This window comes from Hakea prostrata, chromosome 2 (genome assembly GCF_041222555.1).
Source record: "Hakea prostrata isolate BN-2017 chromosome 2, UWA_Hpros_2, whole genome shotgun sequence".
NCBI lineage: Eukaryota > Viridiplantae > Streptophyta > Magnoliopsida > Proteales > Proteaceae > Hakea > Hakea prostrata.
Genome location: NC_142601.1, coordinates 47,886,293 through 47,905,553, shown reverse-complemented (window position 1 = coordinate 47,905,553; position 19,261 = coordinate 47,886,293). Strand labels below are relative to the sequence as shown.

Below are 19,261 nucleotides of genomic sequence, written 5' to 3'. Positions count from 1 at the left end.
CACTGTCGCCTCCATCACCTCCATTGAACTTGCAGCTATCACCTCCATCACCTCCATTGAACCTGCAAACTATCGTTGTGATCTTTGCTCCATCACCTCCATCGCACCTGCAACTATCCCCATTCCAACACCCATTGTTGTTACGTTTTTTCTTTTTTCCTCCACGCCACCTCATCATTCCAGCCCCCATTGCTGGGGTTTTTTTCTTTTTCTTTCTGAATCACAAGAGCCTTGCGACCTGAAAAACAGAAAAAAATATCGCCTGCTTTGTTTGTTCTTTTTTTCATCTTCTTCTTCTGCCATGCTCTCTTCTATCTCTCTCTGTATTTTTTTCTTCTACAGCAGTGACCTCTGGTTTTTTCCTTTGAACCAGCGACCGGAATTTTCCCGAAAAGAAGAAAAATGTTATTCCTTATCCTATGACTTCCTAGTATTTTTCGGTGGTTAGGCTATTCAATTCTGCAACGTTTAAGTTCTTTCGAAGAAGTGAAGACTGAAGAACAGCCGGAAGGTTTTCAAAAATAATTATGGCAACCAACAATTTATTTATTTTTGATAAATAAGCTTGGAATTAGATAGGAAAAGATTACAGAATAGCAGCCCTCTAGAACCCTCTTGGATTAGCTTTATAAGCTCTGCAGGTAGCTCCTCCAGTGTCCATGTTAGCTGGTCAGTGGTCACTCTCACAAATGCCATGTAGTCTGCTGGATGGTTTAGCTCTCTGCAAACATGTTTGAACTCTTTTCATGTAACAAATTTGCTTGTTGCCAATTTTTTCTGACTTCTTACTTTGTTCTTTCTGAGGCCCTTGAATATTCCCGTTTATTATGTCAATAGGTAGCTGAGTCAGATCTACATTCATGAATCCCCTCTTGATGCATAATGTCAACCCTTTTAGGATTGTTTGTAGGTCCATAGTGAGAACCAATAATTCATCTCCCTTTCCAGTAGGATCAACCGAAGCATCCCTATCACTCCCCTGTATGCTGCAACTGAATCTATTAATTCTCCATCACAATGTAATGCCACCATTAGCAAGGTGGTTTGCTTCATGAGCAGGCTCTAGGTATATTGCTTCTCCAAGCAATATGGACAGCTCATTTTTCAGCTATATACAGTTTTTGCATTCTCCTTCCTGTTATATTCCTGTTATGACCAATCCTCTACACTTGGTCTCCACATCCCCAACGATGGCTACTACCTTCTGATCCTTGGTTCAAATTTTGTCTTTAAACATCCTATAGTTTCTCTTGGTCCATAGAGGTTGAACAGTTCAAAAAAGAAGCTAGTTTCCCTATTACACCAAGGTTGTCTATCTGTCTCTAGGTGGTATCTTATGCATAATGCTGCTTCTTACTCAATAGCCTGAAACAAATATTATAATCTAGATAGTTTCATGGCAAGTGATCAATTATGTTATAGCTTAATCAAGAAATGAAAATTTAAAATCCATTTTATAGAGATTTTTAGGTACAAATGAAGTTCCCTACTTCTTGTTGAAGTGGCTTCAACTTTATTAGAAGAAACACACACACACCACCCCCACCCCCACCCCCAAAAAAAAAATCTTCCGCACCCAACTTGGTTGGGAGGACTTTTTTTTCTTTTCTTCCAGTCTTTACTTGTTTTGGATGCTTTGACATTTAAGGTTCCAAGGAATTTCTTTCTTCTAAAGAAATGGATTTGAAAATTTATTGCGGATAAGCTTTTCATCCCCCCCCCCCACCCCTTTTATTTTATTTTTAATTTTTTTTGGAAGGGGTGGGGGGTTTGGGGATGTGTTGGCAAGGTTTGTTGGCTTTTTTTCTTTTGGGTGGGTGGGGGGGGGGGGGAACCTTTCTGTTGGGTAATCCATTTTGTTACTAGATTTTTCTATTGTTGTTATCGTTGTATTTAACCATGGTTCAAGAACTTGCTTTTGACACCCATCTTGCTAGGCCAAAAATGTGAGATCTCGCTCGAGATGGCAAGATCTGGGAATTTTTAATGGCAAACTCGAGAGAACTCGAGGGCCCATCTTGGGAGGTTTTAAGGTTTAGGTTGGGCTCAAACTCAATAGTTAGCCTAATGTAGGCCTTTTGAACACACTAATGGCCTTAGATTTGTGAGAACACAACCCTAAGTATGAGTCCTAAGTCGACCCTAAGTTTGAAACCAAAATGCTGCAGAATTGAACATGCAAGGTTATACAACATGAAATATAAAACCTTTAAGACATATAAATGAAAATCAAGTGTGTCAAATACATCAAATAACTTAAAATATCAGAATTCCATCCATACAAGTACGATACAAGTATACAACATCACATTCTCGACGCTCGAGAGTACAATAATACAAACATCATAAGTTCATAATAAAATTGTTGGGTATGCTCATGCTTCAAATTCTGTTGTTGATGACCTTCCCCTCAAGATTTCCTTTGCAATTTAGGTTTGGGCCCATGAATAGTTGTTGTCGTCTTGGTTGAAGAACTCCTTCAAATGGCCTTGTTTGATCTTCCTCTCTTGATGTAGATGTGCTAAACCTTGCTACAGACCAAGATCCAGTGTCAATCCAACAAAAAATAGGCAAAATTTGAGGTTTGGAAGGTCTCAGTAAGTTGGGAGGCAAGAGAGAGCAAAGACAGGTCGAGAGATGACATGTAAAGTGGCTGACTAGATTGAGATCTCGGGAGAGATCTACGACAAATGAGATCTCGCCAGACTCTCAAAATAGTGAGATCTCGGCGAGATCACAAACCATTTATTTAACTATATCTACACCCCTAATAAAAATGAACGTTGGAGTCATAAATTCAATATAGACTTAATTTTCTCATGCAAACCAATTTTTGAATAGTGGTGTTCTTTGAGTGTTGATTTTCATGCCTGTAATCAATTTGAACGCATTCAAGGGAACCCACCTATGATATATTAATCAATGCGTGAGCTGGTAGCATCAGAATATTGCTATCAAATCTTTGAACATCTAGACTGTTTTAAGAAGTTTTCTGGTGATATAACAAGTGTTGTGGTTACAACCATCTGGTTAACTGTCAGGCCAGACTGAGTGGGACATTACTAAACATTTCTGCCCTAATTCCAGGTTGTATGATTATCTCATATTATATTTATGGATTGCTGACTTTGGGCTGCCAGGTTAAATCAAAGGTTTGATAAGAGAATATGACTTAATTCAAAGGTTAGGAGCATCTCTAGCCATGCTCAAGGAACCTTGAAAAAACATTTGCAAGATTGCACAACAATATGCCCCTATTTATGAGCAATGAAAGAGGACCCAAATATTATTATCCTTTTTCCATGGAGGAGGAATACCTAATCGTGCATGATATTTGTAGTAAAAAAAAATGATTGGTTTCCTCTTTTTAAAAAACAATGAAAACTCGTCTTGTTTCCTGTCTAGGTGTGGATGTTGGCTCGAATGTGCCAGTTGGAGAATAAAATTTTAGCCGTTGGAGAGCCTTCATATCGGTGAAATACTTGAACATTCTAAATTTCATGTTTGTCGTCGTAATCATATGGAGAAAATTTTCCATAAAATAAAATCAGGTTTTAGGCATAAGGGAAAATGTACAATTTTGATGTTCTCTCAATGAAAATGTTACTGGTTTTTCTTAGTGCTCGGAGAAGCAGAGTAAAAAAGGTTCGTGAAAGTTTGGAGAATTCCCTCATGGCACGAATTGAGCTGATTGACAGCTATGCAAAAGTAAGTTCATGGGAAAAAAGACCTCTTAATTCTCATAATTGACCTTTCAAAAATTTAGAAAGATGATGGTGAGATTTTTTTTTGTTAGATTTCTTCAATGATTGAAATTGAGGTGGAAATGGACTCAGATGTTCTTGCTGCTGAAGCAGTGAGCAATGCGGTGTGTACAACTAGATTGTGAATCAGCTCCTCAACCTGATCTAGCAGTTTTTCTTTTGACTGATGTCAGTCATGCTTATTAACACCCAGAATTCTTCTTACAGGAGAGTATTGCAGAACAGATACAGCAAATAATGGAGTTAGAAAATCTTGAAGAGGTATGCTCTTGTTACTTGAAGTCATTGTCTATAGACTGTTGAATGGACTTTTGTCTGGCACAGATTGCCGAGTAGGTAAAGCTTACTTTATTCAAAAATTAGAAAAAAAAAGTCATATCCTTCAATTAGACTTTAAACTTTTTTTTGTTGAAACTATTTGTTGTCCTTAGGTTATCATGTAAACTAGTTGCCATTGAAGTACAAGTGAATAGAAATTAGAAAATGGCACTTCTTTCCAGTTTACATTTGGTTGTGTGGAAAGCAATTGGTTTTTGGAAATACTATTGTCACATCCCTAGAGAGGAGCACTTCCATTTTCATTGGATAAAACTTTCTGTCTAGTTTAGATGAAGAAGCACTCTCAGACATTTTAAAAGCTATTAGTATCTTCGTATTTTGGCTACCTAAGAGGCCATAATATTTTGATTCCCTTGACAAAACATTCCTCTCTTTTGAGCAGCCAGACAGTACACCCCATTTTAGTTGCTTCTGTTGTGGTGCTTTTTGGAGCCAGCAGGGAAAGTTTACCCACAAAAAATAGAGATATGGTTAGAATATCTTCAACAACCATCCTTTGACTAGTGGTCGTAATTGATGTCCAAGTTTTAGTCAATTTTCAGGAGAGTTATATTTGGGGCCGATTTGCCTGAGGCTTGGATTTCACTTCACAACTTCTCATTTGCTTTGGCTAAGCTTTCTTATGTAGCCTGCTTGAGGGATTCAAACAAGTGCGAAGCTGCAGGATCTTAGTAAAACAGAACTACAAAAGGGAAATTTGGGTATAGGTTGTCAGGGTTTTAGGGCTACAGTCTAGAGGCCCTAATGATAGTCAGACTTAAATTTCAGCCTAGTTTGAGGGTTCCCACAAAAAGAGTTGAGGGAGAGTAGGACTCTAGGGTCAAAAGGGCTAGAGAAGGATTTTAGGGTATAATTTGGATTGAGTGGTGTTAACCTGTGGGAGGAGGGTTCCTAGGTAGGAGACTGAATTCTGAATACCAATGGCCCATGAGATCTGCAGTTGCAGGTTGTATTGTTTTGGAAGGTTCAATGGAGGTTTTGGGGCTGTTCTTATGGTTGGTTGCAGCCTTGCAGGTTTTGCAATGAGCAACAGGTAGTGATCAATGGGGTGTCTCCTTGAGTCAAAAGAACATCAAAGCTATGGAAGAGAAAGGGATGGGGGTAATTTGCCCTGTACCAACGTCGCTGGATTGGCTGTGCTTTAGTGGAGGAGGTGTATGACAGGCTGAATTCTCAACCTAAAGGCAATTGGACTTGAAACACCAACAGACCTTGATAGGCTTGGCAGTTGAAACATCAGAGTCAGGTTCTCATAAAGAAAGACAACAGCCAAGGGCTGAAAATTGCACAAACTTTGAACTGTCTTCTTACCGTTGCATTGTGGGTGTAAATAAGCTTACATTTAGTCATAATGGGTTTAGGACTTAAACTAGACTCTGCATAGGAGTTTGTAACTCAAATCTATAAATGCTCAACAGCCTATAACCAATTCCTTGTGAAACTCAGAAAACTAACAACTCCTAACAGGACTCAAAACAACTACATACACTCCTAAAAGGACTAAGCAACTTCACAACTTCTAGGACTCAATCAGCCAAATCTTGGGCTGTTTACAACAATTAAAATAGTGACATTAAAAATGAATGAGGGGACTAACATGGCCTGATTTAAAATAATTGAGGGACTACCATGTCCTTGACTTAAATTGGCTGTATTTACATGTCTGCCACTGAAATTGCACTAGCTGAAAAATTAAACACCAAGATAAAAGATAAGAACTAAAGAGTCGAACTGCTGCCGAGTGGCCAAGGGGATTCACCTTGGCTTCTAAGAGATGAGTGCCAAATTTAATAGCTCTAGTTAGCCGCTGGATCTGCATCACTTTCAGTTCTGGTACTCAAAAGGTCATTTATTCATGCAGAGATGGAGAATTCAAGCTGAGGCAAATGATGAAGCAGAGAGGCTTCTCAGTTCTCAACCAGTGCCAGTGGAACAGATCGAGGACATATTGTGGTAATTTTCTTGGCTCAGATTTATATAAACACACATCCAAATCTTTCAGTGGCTATCTGATGGTTTATGACCATGGTTTAAGCAAAATCAGCTTCTGTGGATATGGATTCTATTCCAATTTGGATTCCTATCCAGCCATAACCCGCCTTAAAAAACCAATACATATTGCCTGGATCTGACAATCTGGTACCATAACCCGCCTTAAAAAACCAATACATATTGCCTGGATCTGACAATCCAGTACCATAACCCACCTTTAAAAACCAATACATATTGCCTGGATCTGACAATCCGGTCTTGATTCTTCAAAGAATTGTGTATGACAACTCATTCAACACATCTGATGGTTATGTACCAACCCTTGCACTTTTGCTTCCTCAATAGATAATGACAGGTGACAGTCTGTGACACTTCAAATTCTGCCATACCTGGTGTTGAATTTTCTCATAGGATATTCCATGGGAAAGGCTTGGGGATCAGAATGCAGTTTACTTATTGGTGCACTGGCCAGACTCCCGAGCTAGTATGCAATCTCCGTGTTGTATTGTCTTAATCATAGTGAGATGGTAGTCAATATTTACTTGTAAATGATATTATTCATCAATGATCAGCCTCCTTCAGGCACTTTTTGTGAACAAACAGCAACCATATGAATTGAGTTGCCCAACAACCCCCCCCCCCCCCCAAAAAAAAAAAAAAAAGGCGAACAGAGGCTGAACAGAAATTATGAATTAAAGTTCTTACTCTCCACTCAGTGTTTACGGATTCAGTTTGTGCTCATATTGTAGATATTTTTATGGAGTGGTGTTAGGCAATTCAGAGTGCATGGCCAGTGGAACTGGGTCTTCATTATGAACTGGTTCTTTCTATATGCAATTGGATCTATGTTCAAATTTCTACATTTTGTTGTTGGCTTCCTTTTTTTTCTTTTTTTCTTTTTTGTCCTTCCTTTTGGCTCCAGCAGAAGTGGGTCTAGATGGTCGAACTCCATTGTGGTCTGATGCACTCAATGATTCATATGATTGATATCCCTCTGAAAGAATTTGAAAACCATCTCATGCACATTTATCCATCATGGTGAATTGTCAATGGGGCGTATTAGATAGCTGCCCTTCCACCAGCAATGTCTGGCAGTGATCAGTGGGTGTCATGGACTGAACTCTCAACTGAGGTCAAGCTTCACAATTCACAACTTCAATTTCTGATGAACAATTAGATCCCCCCCCCCCCCCCCCAACACACAGACACACACAGAGTTAGGTTAGTAAGATAATTTGCAAAGTTACTTCTCTGCTTTAAGTGGCCAAATATAGTAAGATAGTTAAGATCAGTTTGAGCTGCTCTAATTATGCAGGAATGTTACTAGGAATCCCTGAATGAGGAGGTCATTTGGTGCCAAGAGAAGTTGCACGAGCATTGCTTGAGATTTTTCTGTCCTCACCTCTCAGTGTCAGATATCTTTAACCTCTCTTTTGGTTTCATTTTCATTTTTGAATTTTATCTATTTAATAACATGATCATCAATGAAAATCTTTTTTTTTTTTTTTTTTTTGATCAAAAATCAAAGTCAATTTTTACAAAAACATTTAAGTCGTTTGGCGCCCATTAGTCATTAAATATGGAATGAAAATGCATTTGGCAGCCATGGAGAGATTATTATTATTATTTAGGTAAATTGGCAACCATGTAGAGTGTAAATAGGATTCAGGTGGGGAGGGAGGGTGAAGGGTTTCTTCCTTTATTCATTTTCTATCTTAATAACCTCAAACATCAGTCAAACCGTAACAAAGGTGAAACTTAATTCTTGTTGAGTTTTACTAGGGAGAAGCTGCAGAGATTCAGAAACAAAAACCAAGGGAAGAGCAAGACCTAAAACTGATATTTCTAACCCTGTACAAGAAGAATTAAGCATGCAAAAATAAAGGATTTTATATTCTATAAAAATAAATAAAAAGAACAAAAACCGAACCAGAAGAAAAGAAGAAAAAAAAAACAAATCTTTTCTAGTGAAATTTTATAGAAATCAGATTAAATTAGTTACCAGGGAGGGTGAAGGGATTCTTTTGTTCACCCATTTTCTATCTCAATAACTTCAAACCGCAACAATAGTGAAACTAATTTTTGTTGAGTTTTATTAGGGAGAAACCAAAGAGCGAAAAAACAAAAACCAAGGGTAAGACAAACTTAAAACTGATTTTCTAACCCTGTACAATTCTAATTGAAGTATCCAAATATAAAGGATTCTATATACTATTATTAACAATGGTTTAACGCAGAAAATACAAAGAAGTAACAGAAACCGGACAGAAGAAGAAGAAGAAAAAACAAATCTTTCTATGAAACTAAAATAATACAGTGGGGAAACTGCATCGTTTGTTAGTTTCTACTACATTTAGAAATGGTTAGAACTGTTCTAGTGGTTGAAACCAACACCTCTTAGTGAAGAAGTTGTACGTTCAAACTCTCGCCGAGGCATATTAATATCCCGATCCCCCAGCTTAATAAAGCCCTTTGTACCAAAAAAAGAAAAAAAAATAGTTAGAGGTAAAGACAGGGTGAATGGCGGATTTTAAGTATAAACTCCATCTTCAATACCGATTCATCAATCTCTTTCTTTCCTCCTCCCCTATTCCTTCTGTTGTGGGTCTTGTTCTTTAAATTAACATAAAATGATTGAAGCATTTTGCTGTCCATCACACTCTTTCCTCTTCAAATCTCTCCCAACTACATCGATGCCTTAATCTCGTTACTCGTATGATTGATGAAAGAAAGAAATGGAAGAAGTTACTTCTCTAAAACACAACCAAATTATAATTTTACCACTCACTTTTGGACTGATATTTCGTTCATTTCTGATTTTCTTGTGAATGTGTGATATGTGTCCTAATATCACATCAAAAGGTTGACGTCCATTTATAAGTTACATCAAATTTTTTTTTTTTACTTGATTACAATTCTTTAATATGACTTGTAAATAAATTTTAATTTTTTTATGTAATGTTAGACATATGTCACGCATCCACAAGAAAATTGATGATTTATTTTCTGAAACTGGATAAAATTCCCCTCACTTCTAGGGTTTAGGAGCATGTGTAGATTAACCTATAAACAGCTAAAATTATTTTCGGTGAAAAATCAAATGCAGCTCTTGACCTCTTTTTTACTTTTTGTGTTTTCCATTAAAAAGTATATAGAAACAAGTTTCATGAATGAAACCAAATGCATCCAAAAACATTTTTAGATATAAATAAAAATTAGAAAAATGGAAATCATACTAAAAAAGAACCTTACGACCTGTTTGAATTTATTTGAAGAAAACAACAGTTGACCTCATTCAAATCCCAGCCTTAGTCTATGATTATTTTTTATTCTTTTTTGGTATATAGGATATTTTTTTTCCCGATAATAAAATAATGGAGTCAAGGACTCAAAAGAGAAATTAAAAGGAAGCAACATCACAATCCGCCTGAAGGATCTCCTTCAACCCGTGGGGAACATTCTAAAAGAATATCTAAGAGCACTCAAAATCGAGTGGAAACTTAGACATCCAATTAGCAGCATGTCTAATATAATACACATCGCGTACTCACCATCTTATGCAGCAAAACACCAATTCGTTCAACTAAACGACCAAACCTCCCACGATCCACACAACATGGATCCAAAAGCTCTATTGCTTTCTAAGAATCTAACTCCAATTGTGGTGGCAGGAGATGACTACTCACCGCCAACTCCAAACCTTGGCAAATGGCTTCAAGTTCTGCTTCAAGGACACAACTTGATTGAACCCTTTTAACAAAACCATCAATAAAACGACTCGCAGAATTGCGAAATAAACCACCAATGCGAACATCCGCACCCCTACGTAGAAAGGCAACATCCACGTTCCCTTTAATCCAACCACCAAGAGGAAACCTCTACCTCAAAGACACTTCAGAGCCTACCGACTGCTTGAAATGACCACAGGAAGCCCAGGCATCTATCACCAATTTTCCATATTCTAAAGCTAACTGTCTTCCATTATGAGGTCGCATAAAATCACACTCATGCACATCACAATGGTTGTGAAGCTTTTAGTGTTTATTTTTCTTGTTAATAATCTGTCTCATCTTTGTCCTATTAACAAGCCATAATCTCCTCTTTCTATTAGCTGGCTCGATACTCTTTCTCTCAATCAATATATTATTAAATAATTAATTATTAAAAAAATTATTTCCTTTTGTAAAAAAATAATAATATCTAGTTGTGCCAAACATGTTATTCTTGTGTCCTTAACATGTGGTTGACCATATTTATAATCATTTATAAGAATCGGTGACAAGGTATAAGTGTATGAATATTACAAAACATACATGCTCATGTGAAGTTCATGCCTTCATGGCTGTATTTTTTGTTTTTTTTCATTTTTCGAAAAAAATTAATACAAAAAACTATTTTTAAAGGAGAGAAAATTAAAAGTAACCCACTTAGATTTACATATTGTTTCGTAACAAAGGTTTTTTTTCGAATATATAACGTTAAACCACGTTTCTAGTTGGCAATAAAATTCAGATGGTGTAAAAGTAATACTAAGCAAATCTAGGGGTATGGATGTAATTTGACATTGGAAGGTTCACGTCATGTTGATTGAGGAACGGTGTGACATCGGCATCTTCAGTAATAACTACCCAAATCTTGGAGGTTAGAACTTAATAGTGGAGGGAGAACTGGAGATGAGTTGGAGTCATGGAGACATGGAGTATTATTGCAAGAATTCTGACACGTATGGTTGTAGCCGTCTGCGCTTGTTAGATAGATCCACGCTCTGTTTCTAATTTAGAAAACCGTCAGAACGGGAAATCTACTTCAAAATTTTTAAGAAATTCTCCTTCCTTCTCTCCTCTTCGCTTCTGTAATCGACTCGTCGTTGCTCTTGCGAACTTGCCTTCTAAAGGATTCCTCTCGTTTCCTTTCCATTCTCTTCCATTCCACGGATCTTGGGTCTTTTGGGTCTATGATTTTCGCTGTTGGGAACTTCGTGTCACATTTTTGATTTGTCGGCCATGGTGAAAAACATTTTAGTCACAGGTGGTGCGGGGTACATCGGCAGTCATACTGTTCTTCAACTCTTGCTTTGTGGGTTCAGGGCCACCATTGTCGATAATCTCGATAATGCCTCTGAGATCGCCGTTAATAGAGTTAGAGAACTCGCCGGTGAATTTGGAAAGAATCTCATCTTTTACAAGGTACGGAACAAATTCAATAACCTGCTGTGTTAATAAAAAAATAAAAAAATACTTCGTGGGATTTCTGGTTTGTGTTCAGCGTTTCAGGTATTTTGCTGGTTTCAGAGGATATTTGATCCACCATTGTGGTTTTAGTTCTATAGCTTTTGATACATTTGAATTCAACCATATCTTCTCGTCTTTTGCCTCGCCTCTTTTTCTGTGGGCCTAGACCACATTGTCTCCTTATGTACAGTTTTGAAGTTTTTATAAGATGGGCATGCTAAATTATGATAAATCTCTTTATATTTAAGTTATGGAACAACGGAATTGGAAGTTATAGAAGGAGCTTCGCTGTTTGGATGAGACCCGCCCTTGAATTCTCATAGTACCTCTTGTGGCTGCAAGTCCTTCCAGTTTCATATCATTATGCTTTGGGGCTTACCGGGTTATTCTTATTACCAATTCAAAGACCCACCTGTTTTTAACCTTTATCTTAAGTGGATTTGTCTGCAACTACTAATTCATCTCACTTGCATCCGTCATGCAATGCTTTAAATTACTAATATTCTGCTTCTTCCCAGACTGACCTACGGGACAGACCGGCACTGGAGAAAATTTTTGCTTCAACAAAGTAAGTCGCCCTATTTCTGAAACAGATTTTTTTCTTCTCTCTCTCTTGATCGTTGATTGCTGTTCAGTTGTTTCAATTAGTCATTTTCCCATGTAGCTTCATCTATATATCCCACTTGAAGGATTTTAACTCTCAGAGGCTGCATTTGTGTCCTTGATACAGAGTCAATATGCATTCAGTGAAGTTCTATTGAGCAGCTTTCATCTTTATTTTTGAAGATGCAAAGATTGTTGTAAAGAAGACTAGTTGTGTTCAGTCCTGCATATTTTCTTTAGAGAATGTGAAAAGTCTTGCGTTATGATTTATATTAATATTTTCATTACCTAATAATTTCATCTAGTTTTCTTCCACTGATGCTGTAGATTTGATGCTGTTATTCACTTTGCTGGGTTGAAAGCTGTTGGTGAGAGTGTCGAGAAGCCATTGCTTTACTATAATAACAACATTATTGGCACAATTACTCTTTTAGAAGTCATGGGTGCACATGGGTGCAAAAAGGTAGGGCTTGTTATTGAAATCAAGTTTTGGAAAGCTTCTGCCATAAACCCAGACTTTTAGGCATGGGGAACACAAATATACATATACAACTTTCATCTGAATCTTGTGTTGACTGCTGGCTCAATGAATCTTTGCACTTCAATCAGCACGATCCCCCTCCCCCCCTCTTTTTTCACAGTATCGACACTTGAGTAGAATACCTTCTGCCTTTGATGCTTAATGTCCAAATTATGGTCTTGTTCTTTCAATCAGCATCTAATCTTAGACATTCTTAAAATATGTCAGTTTGTTTTCTCATCATCTGCTACCGTGTATGGATGGCCGAAGGAAGTTCCATGTACAGAAGATTCTCCCATATCAGCAACCAATCCATATGGCCGAACCAAGGCATGTATTCAGGAACTTTTCTATAGTGCTTGTAGGACTTAAAAAGAGTCTTTAAGTGAGGCCTATATGTGCATGATGAAGAGAGGAGTGAAAAGTGCATCTGGTATCTGTCTCATTTCTGTATCTTCTATGTTTGATTTTCGCAGCTTTACACTGAAGAAATATGCAGGGATATCCATCGTGCAGACTCTGAATGGAAAGTCATATTACTTAGATATTTCAATCCAGTTGGAGCTCATCCTAGTGGATGTATTGGTGAAGATCCCCATGGAATCCCGAATAATCTTATGCCTTTTGTACAGCAAGTTGCTGTGGGCAGAAGATCTGAACTGACCGTATTTGGAAATGACTACAAAACGGTGGATGGTACTGGGGTATGTTTATCATATTGAGGTTACTATTTTATTTGATCTATCAGATAAAAGTATCTTATTTTATTTCCTTGAATTAATTTCATACAACTTTCTGGGATACAAAAAGGGTTAAAATCTGCATTCCCATGTGCATGCACCTTAGGTGGTTCAGTATAAATTCTCTGGTTCTCAGTAAGTGGATATGCACAACTTCTACAGAATGAAGAAACAGCAAACCCTGGGCAGAAACATTGGCATTGTCTGTTCTGGAGTGAATATTAAGCTAGGGTTGAGTAGGAGGTGTTACTTCTGCACTGATATTCAGTAGTACTCTAATCATGTCTGATGGCAGTAGAAAGTATGGGACTATTTTTCGTTCTACTGCTAGCAACTGTTGAATCTTTATGGTAATGAAAACCCTAAAAGATGAGCAATACAGACAGTTAATTCATAAACTTCAAGATGTTGATTGGACGGGAATCAAATAAGTCAGTAAAAATTATACAGGAAAGCTGCATCCTAAATCATGCACAAAACTTCAGAGGCTCAGTACACCCCTTAAACATGCGAATTTGAAAACTTGTGGTCTGATTAATAAATTATTGGATGGTCTGTAGATAGAGCTGTTTTGCGGGTAAGATCCATTTAGCCAACCCCTTTAGTTAGGATAGGGCTGAATTTTTTTTGTTCTTGCATTGGATACCCTGTAGAGCAATGGTGACCCTCACAGAAAAGGAATTGTGGCTTCTGTAATTCCATCTGAGTCAAAAGTTATGCTTCTCAGAAGTTTGACAAATTAGTACTTTCAACCTAATCAGGTAGGCTTTTGCTGGTCCAACTGGTCCAGAAATTCTGTAGAAAATTTTAAACTTGAATATCTCATCCTTATAAAGTTGTTTCTTTGGGACTTAGGACATATGGTGTAGGTTCCACCTTGGAGGTATTAAATGCACATTGAAGACTGGAGGAGGTTCATTCAAAGAAGTTACTTTCTTGTAAGCCAGAAATTGACTTTCAAGTTTTAGCAGAGTAATATTTAAGGCATAGACTAAGAAAGTATATGACAACATAAAACTCGGTTGCTGCTTTAACTGCACCAGGCCAGGGGTAATTGTTAAGAGGTTGATGTGCCTGGAGTTCTTCAATCAGGCCATTGTAGCTGCTGAAAATTCATTCAAAAATCTGTCACATTCTTACAGTTGAATGATTTTTCACAAAACTCATATGTGCTGGAGATAATTTTTCTCTTGAGAGAAACTTTCCTACAGATCATTTCAAACACCTTTTGCAGTTGCTTGAAACATACCATTGACAAGGGGCGGGGCTTGGCACAATGGTTGGTGGACCGCAGTTGTAGCCCCGAGTTCAAGGCATCAAAACAGCCTCCCAACAAAAAATTTTGGGGTAAGATTCTGTTGGAAAACTGCCCCTCAGACCCTGCTTGTGCAGAAGAAGCCTATGGCACCAGATTTGCCCTTTTTACTGAAACATAACATTGACAACAGTGGTAGAATGGAGACTATTCCACAATCATATCTTGAGAGTGGATCACGCATCCATTCTTCATATGTAGCGAGCGTGCGACATCTTTTGGATCAGTAAAAGGGGAAACATTAGTAAGATTTCATCTTTCCCTGGCACAAACATAGACTAAGATAGCCCGAGAGGTAAAATGCAATTTGAACTTTGAAAGTCTGAACTTAATCTTGGTGATCTGAATGTGGACATTGCCTGTAGAAGTCTTAGACTCAACATTACACAAACTGGTAGAATTGGAATTTTAAGTTTTAAAGGGAAAAATTGGAAAAGAACCAACGAAATAAAAGAGGATCTCGAGTTAGCGCTAGCATTAACTCAAGAATGGAAAGTTTCTTTGCACAGTTCAATTCTGAGTAGATTTCTGGAGTTCTGAAGATTGAGTTGTAATCATACATGGCTCTATAAACAAAATTTGAACTGCTGGAGGTTCACAGAGAAACAAGTGACCTCCTAGGCTGTTCTCAGATTCTCTTCTTCTTATACCTCTTGCCTTCTCTGTGTTTCCTTCTCTACCTTTTGTGCTATCTGATTCACATGGTATCAGAGCCGGAGATCCTCAAATCTCTTTCTGTTCAAAGCTACTGTGGTTCAGAGAATACCTTCAACTCTTGGAGGAGATATTGCTGCAGGTTTGAAGGGATTTTGGATCTCCATTGCAGGGGCAACAGCACCTGATGCTGTAACTTTCTGGTTTGAAGATTCGATGAGATAAAAAGCTTCAAACCTTGTTTTGGTCAATTAACTTCAATTTTGTTCAAGTAATTGGATTGACTCAATGTGTGAGTGATCAGTCTATGTTCTTTTGATTTTCTAGTACCAGAAGAATATTTTTTGTGGTTTATGTCGATGGTGCTGCTATTACAGGAGTCGACTCTCTGGGCATTGAGAAGTTGAAGGCACACTTGTGCCAACAATTTTCAGACCCAAGTATTTCTTGGGCGTGGAGTTGCTTGGTCAAGGAGAGGGATTTCCCCTTGAACATATGTACTTGATTTACTCTGAAACTACAATCTAAACCACTAAATACCCCCATGAATCCTACTTTGAAGCTTTTGTTTGACAATAGAATAATTCTTGTTGATACTAAAAGAAATTGATGGTTGGTTGGTAAGTTTAATCATTTTGACTGTGATTTGACCATACATTGCCTTTTATGTCAATGTAGTGAGACAATATTTGTCAGCTCCTGAGACAATTCATTGTGATGTTGTCATACGAATTTTGAGATATCTAAGAAACTAATATATGTGGTTTTCTGTATAAAGATCATCTTCTTTGGATGAATGTAGGGTTTTATGAATGCAGCTTGGGCTAGATCACAGGTTGAGACGAGGTCAACTATAGGGTATTGTACATTTATAGGAAGTCTTGTGTCATGGAAAAGTAAGAAGCAAACAATGGTAGCCAGGCCCAGTGCAATTTAAAGTATTGAGCCATGGCACATGTCACTTATGAGGTGATATGGGTAAGACAATTCTTGGATGAGCCCATACACATCAAATCCTATGTTTTATGAGCACAAAAAGTAAATTGAAGTTGATTCTTTTTTTTCTTTTTTTCATGAGCAGCTCCATCAAGGACTTATTTCCCTAGCCATGTTCATATAGGACAACAACTAACAAAGAGTGGAAAGGAATAAGCTGTGAGAGGTGATTATATTTGTAATAAGCTAGGGATGATCAATATCTACGTTCTAGCTTGAGGGAGAGTGTTAGAGTAAGGCTAGAAGAGCAAAACGGGACAGGAAGTAACTTTTGGGAGTAGCAACATGACAAGGGTCATGTTATTTATTGTCTGGTCCTTTTTTTCCTTTCTGGAATCTAACTCCCTCTACCCATGTCTCTGTTTGTATGATATGGCCTTCACAATTCATGTGAATTGTCTCCTGGCTTCTTCTCCTTCCCCTTCTCTGTTTCAGTCTCTAATTGACATCCTGCAACCATATGAAGTGAATGAAGTTGGATTTTCATCTGTTTTATGGCCTCTTTTGTTGCTTAATTTGCTCTCTTTTAATCTTTTCCATCTTTTTATGCCCTTTCCTTTTTTGTTGTACATGTGGTATAGATATTTATACACCATAAGCTTAGTTTTTAGTTTTTACTGCATAATTCATATGTTTCTGTCTTCTGTTCTTTCTCTGTTCCTGTTTTCCATATAAAATACACCTTTTGATGCTCCTCCTTTTCAGGTACGTGATTATATTCATGTCGTTGACTTGTCAGATGGACATATTGCTGCCTTGAGAAAGCTATTTGATTCCAACATAGGTATGTGCATTTCTGTCTCTCTATCTGACCATATACTGCCCATCAAGGGTGCAAATATGAAGCACCAATACAGCTAACTATTTTTGTAACATGATCATTTAAAAATGTTTATGTAGCCTAAAATAGGGTTCCATGAAGTTTCATGCTTAATTTGGCCTAAAGCTCACGAAACTTGGCAGAAAATACCAAATTATGGCATGATCTCGGTATTTTGGATATTTTAGTCTGACTGAAATAACAGCAGGTATTCAACCTTGGTTCTGAAACCACAAAAATGGTTCTCCTCCTTTGCATGATTGTGCTCACCATTCTGATGTCATCAAGTGTAAACCACTGTTCTGTTATTATCATATGATATAGTCGCACATGAGTTGACTATTAAAGATATTTTAAATTTTTATGGGTCAAAACAGCAAAGTTTCAGGATCCGTGGCCATTGAGGGATTTTGTTAAGCTTGCTACTTAATGTTGATTGCATTTTCTTTTACTATGCTTGTGAATCGGGATCAGCTCACATATAAATATATGGAGTCTAATATTTCTTAAGCAATCTACAACTTATTCTGAACTAGGATAATAAGCCCTTTAGCTTGGTCTTACTTTTGACAAGCAATGGAAGAAGAGATTAGCTTACTTCTTGTTGGGTGTGAAGTATTGCCAGAAAACCGTCTGTCAGGGAAAGACAGGATAAAGACATTGTAAACAAAAGAGGAAACTGAAAACAAAATCAAAAGAAGAAATGCTCAAGTAAAACTAAAATTGGAAACTTTGGAACTGCATTGGATAAACTTTCAATGCTTACGCTTCCACCACATTCTAGTCATTAAGTCATTGTAAGACATAATATCATCTGTAAAATCATTGTAGACATAAGAAGATAGTCTGTAAAATCTTTGTAAGGCATAACATCATTTGCCTTTTTTGAACTAAAAATTGAAAGTCAAGACTGGCCTTGCCTCATGGAGACTGCTAATGTTTCAGGTTGTGAAGTCTATAATTTAGGAACTGGAAAGGGAACGTCTGTGTTGGAGATGGTTGCTGCATTTGAGAAGGCTTCCGGAAAGGTACCCAGTAAATATAGTTTCACCTTATCTATTATAAAAAGAGAAGAATTTATTTCTTCCTATTCAAAACTTACTTTTTTTTTTCCAGGGTTGGGTCTCTCCATCCAAATAAGCAGAACGTTCTCTCTTGTTTGAATTTTATTTTTCTCCCACTGGTGGATTAGTTTTCACAATTCTTTTGACTTACTTTCAGGCTTTAATTTTTCTCCTACTGATGGATTAGCATATTTATCATGGTCTTGCATGCTTTTTGTTGGTCTGACATGTAATCCTTTTCCCATTTCAGAAAATCCCACTGGTTATGTCCAAGCGACGACCTGGCGACATTGATATTGTTTATGCATCTATGGAGAAGGCAAAGCGTGAGCTAAACTGGAAGTAAGTCTAAAGATGCAAAGCCGATATTGAAAAAAATTTCGTCAAGAATTCATTTGTGTTGGATACTGAACATATACTTTTGAAGAAGTTGGACATCTGGTGTTTGGGTTCGTCTCCCTGTAAAAAACAGTCCAAACTCACATTCAAACTGACTAGAGGGTTTTGCCCATTCTAGTTTATGCTATATTATGATTTGGCCTGTTGAGTGGAGTTCCAGTAATTTGTAGGCCACATGAACATGTTTCTATGCTCAATTATGCACCTGGATTCTTTTTACCTGATGTAGAATGCTTCTTTTTCTAATCTCACCGTCTTTCTTTTCAATAATATCACTTGCAGACCAAAGTATGGGATTGATGAGATGTGTCAAGATCAGTGGAAATGGGCCAGCGAAAACCCATATGGCTATTCAACTTCAGAGTCTGCTATTTGATCGGCATATGGTTATGCACCTCTATGTTGAACTCATCGGTACATAATGGTAGCTTAACAGTGCCCAGATATTGTAGCAATCCTACCTTTAGTCTGACCTATTTATTGTTTAGTTCTTTCCCTCCCTTTTAACCCATCACTGTATCTGTGGTTTATCAGATATTTATGATACCAGCTTAATTTAAATCCTTATGTTGGAATAATGTAGTGATGAGCTATTCAATCTTAAATGTAATCATCTTATTATTTAGGAGCCTAGGGAAAGTTCAGATGAAGATTTTGTAAGCTGCATCTTGTGTTTATTCTCCACCTACAACAACCTCTTAGGGGTGTAAACAAATCAAATTTGGGTCGGATTGTAGCAATACCATATATTTATATACTATTATATTCAGATAATATCTTATATGTTTTTAGACAGTTTGGATGGTACTCAGCATTTTTTTTAT

General features: G+C 37.3%; 2 protein-coding genes across 5 annotated transcripts in view; both read left to right on the top strand.

Moving 5' to 3' along the window:
* The window catches only part of LOC149024567 (Pentatricopeptide repeat (PPR) superfamily protein), a 21,196-nt gene extending 9,316 nt beyond the window's left edge, over positions 1-11,880 (top strand). The window contains exons 8-14 of one of the 4 annotated variants that reach the window (XR_016171658.1): positions 3,406-3,473; positions 3,621-3,708; positions 3,797-3,868; positions 3,972-4,025; positions 5,965-6,056; positions 7,411-7,505; positions 11,845-11,880. Coding sequence is in view for 3 of the 4 variants with exons in the window: in XM_089144799.1 (XP_089000925.1) it covers positions 3,406-3,473; positions 3,621-3,708; positions 3,797-3,868; positions 3,972-4,025; positions 5,965-6,056; positions 6,507-6,609 (477 nt within the window). In the remaining variant the exon portion in view is untranslated. Of the gene's footprint in view, positions 1-3,405; positions 3,474-3,620; positions 3,709-3,796; positions 3,869-3,971; positions 4,026-5,964; positions 6,057-6,440; positions 7,275-7,410; positions 7,506-11,844 lie in introns of those variants that run through there. The other 3 variants (XM_089144799.1, XM_089144800.1, XM_089144801.1) reach the window with 3 other exon arrangements.
* LOC149024566 (UDP-glucose 4-epimerase GEPI48-like) lies at positions 7,591-19,261 on the top strand. Its single transcript, XM_089144803.1, has 9 exons — positions 7,591-11,281; positions 11,845-11,894; positions 12,257-12,392; positions 12,678-12,779; positions 12,926-13,153; positions 16,860-16,938; positions 17,920-18,002; positions 18,289-18,380; positions 18,720-19,261. Exons 1-9 carry the CDS (start codon positions 11,099-11,101, stop codon positions 18,811-18,813), a joined length of 1,047 nt encoding a protein of 348 aa, XP_089000929.1. The 5' UTR covers positions 7,591-11,098; the 3' UTR covers positions 18,814-19,261.

What these genes read in the sequence shown, in the direction of transcription:
- LOC149024566 (XM_089144803.1), top strand. Translation starts at nt 11,099, where the DNA reads ATGGTGAAAAACATTTTAGTCACAGGTGGTGCGGGGTACATCGGCAGT. An exon ending in AGAATCTCATCTTTTACAAG is followed by an intron (nt 11,282 to 11,844) that starts GTACGGAACAAA and finishes GCTTCTTCCCAG; the next exon opens with ACTGACCTACGGGACAGACC. An exon ending in AAAATTTTTGCTTCAACAAA is followed by an intron (nt 11,895 to 12,256) that starts GTAAGTCGCCCT and finishes CTGATGCTGTAG; the next exon opens with ATTTGATGCTGTTATTCACT.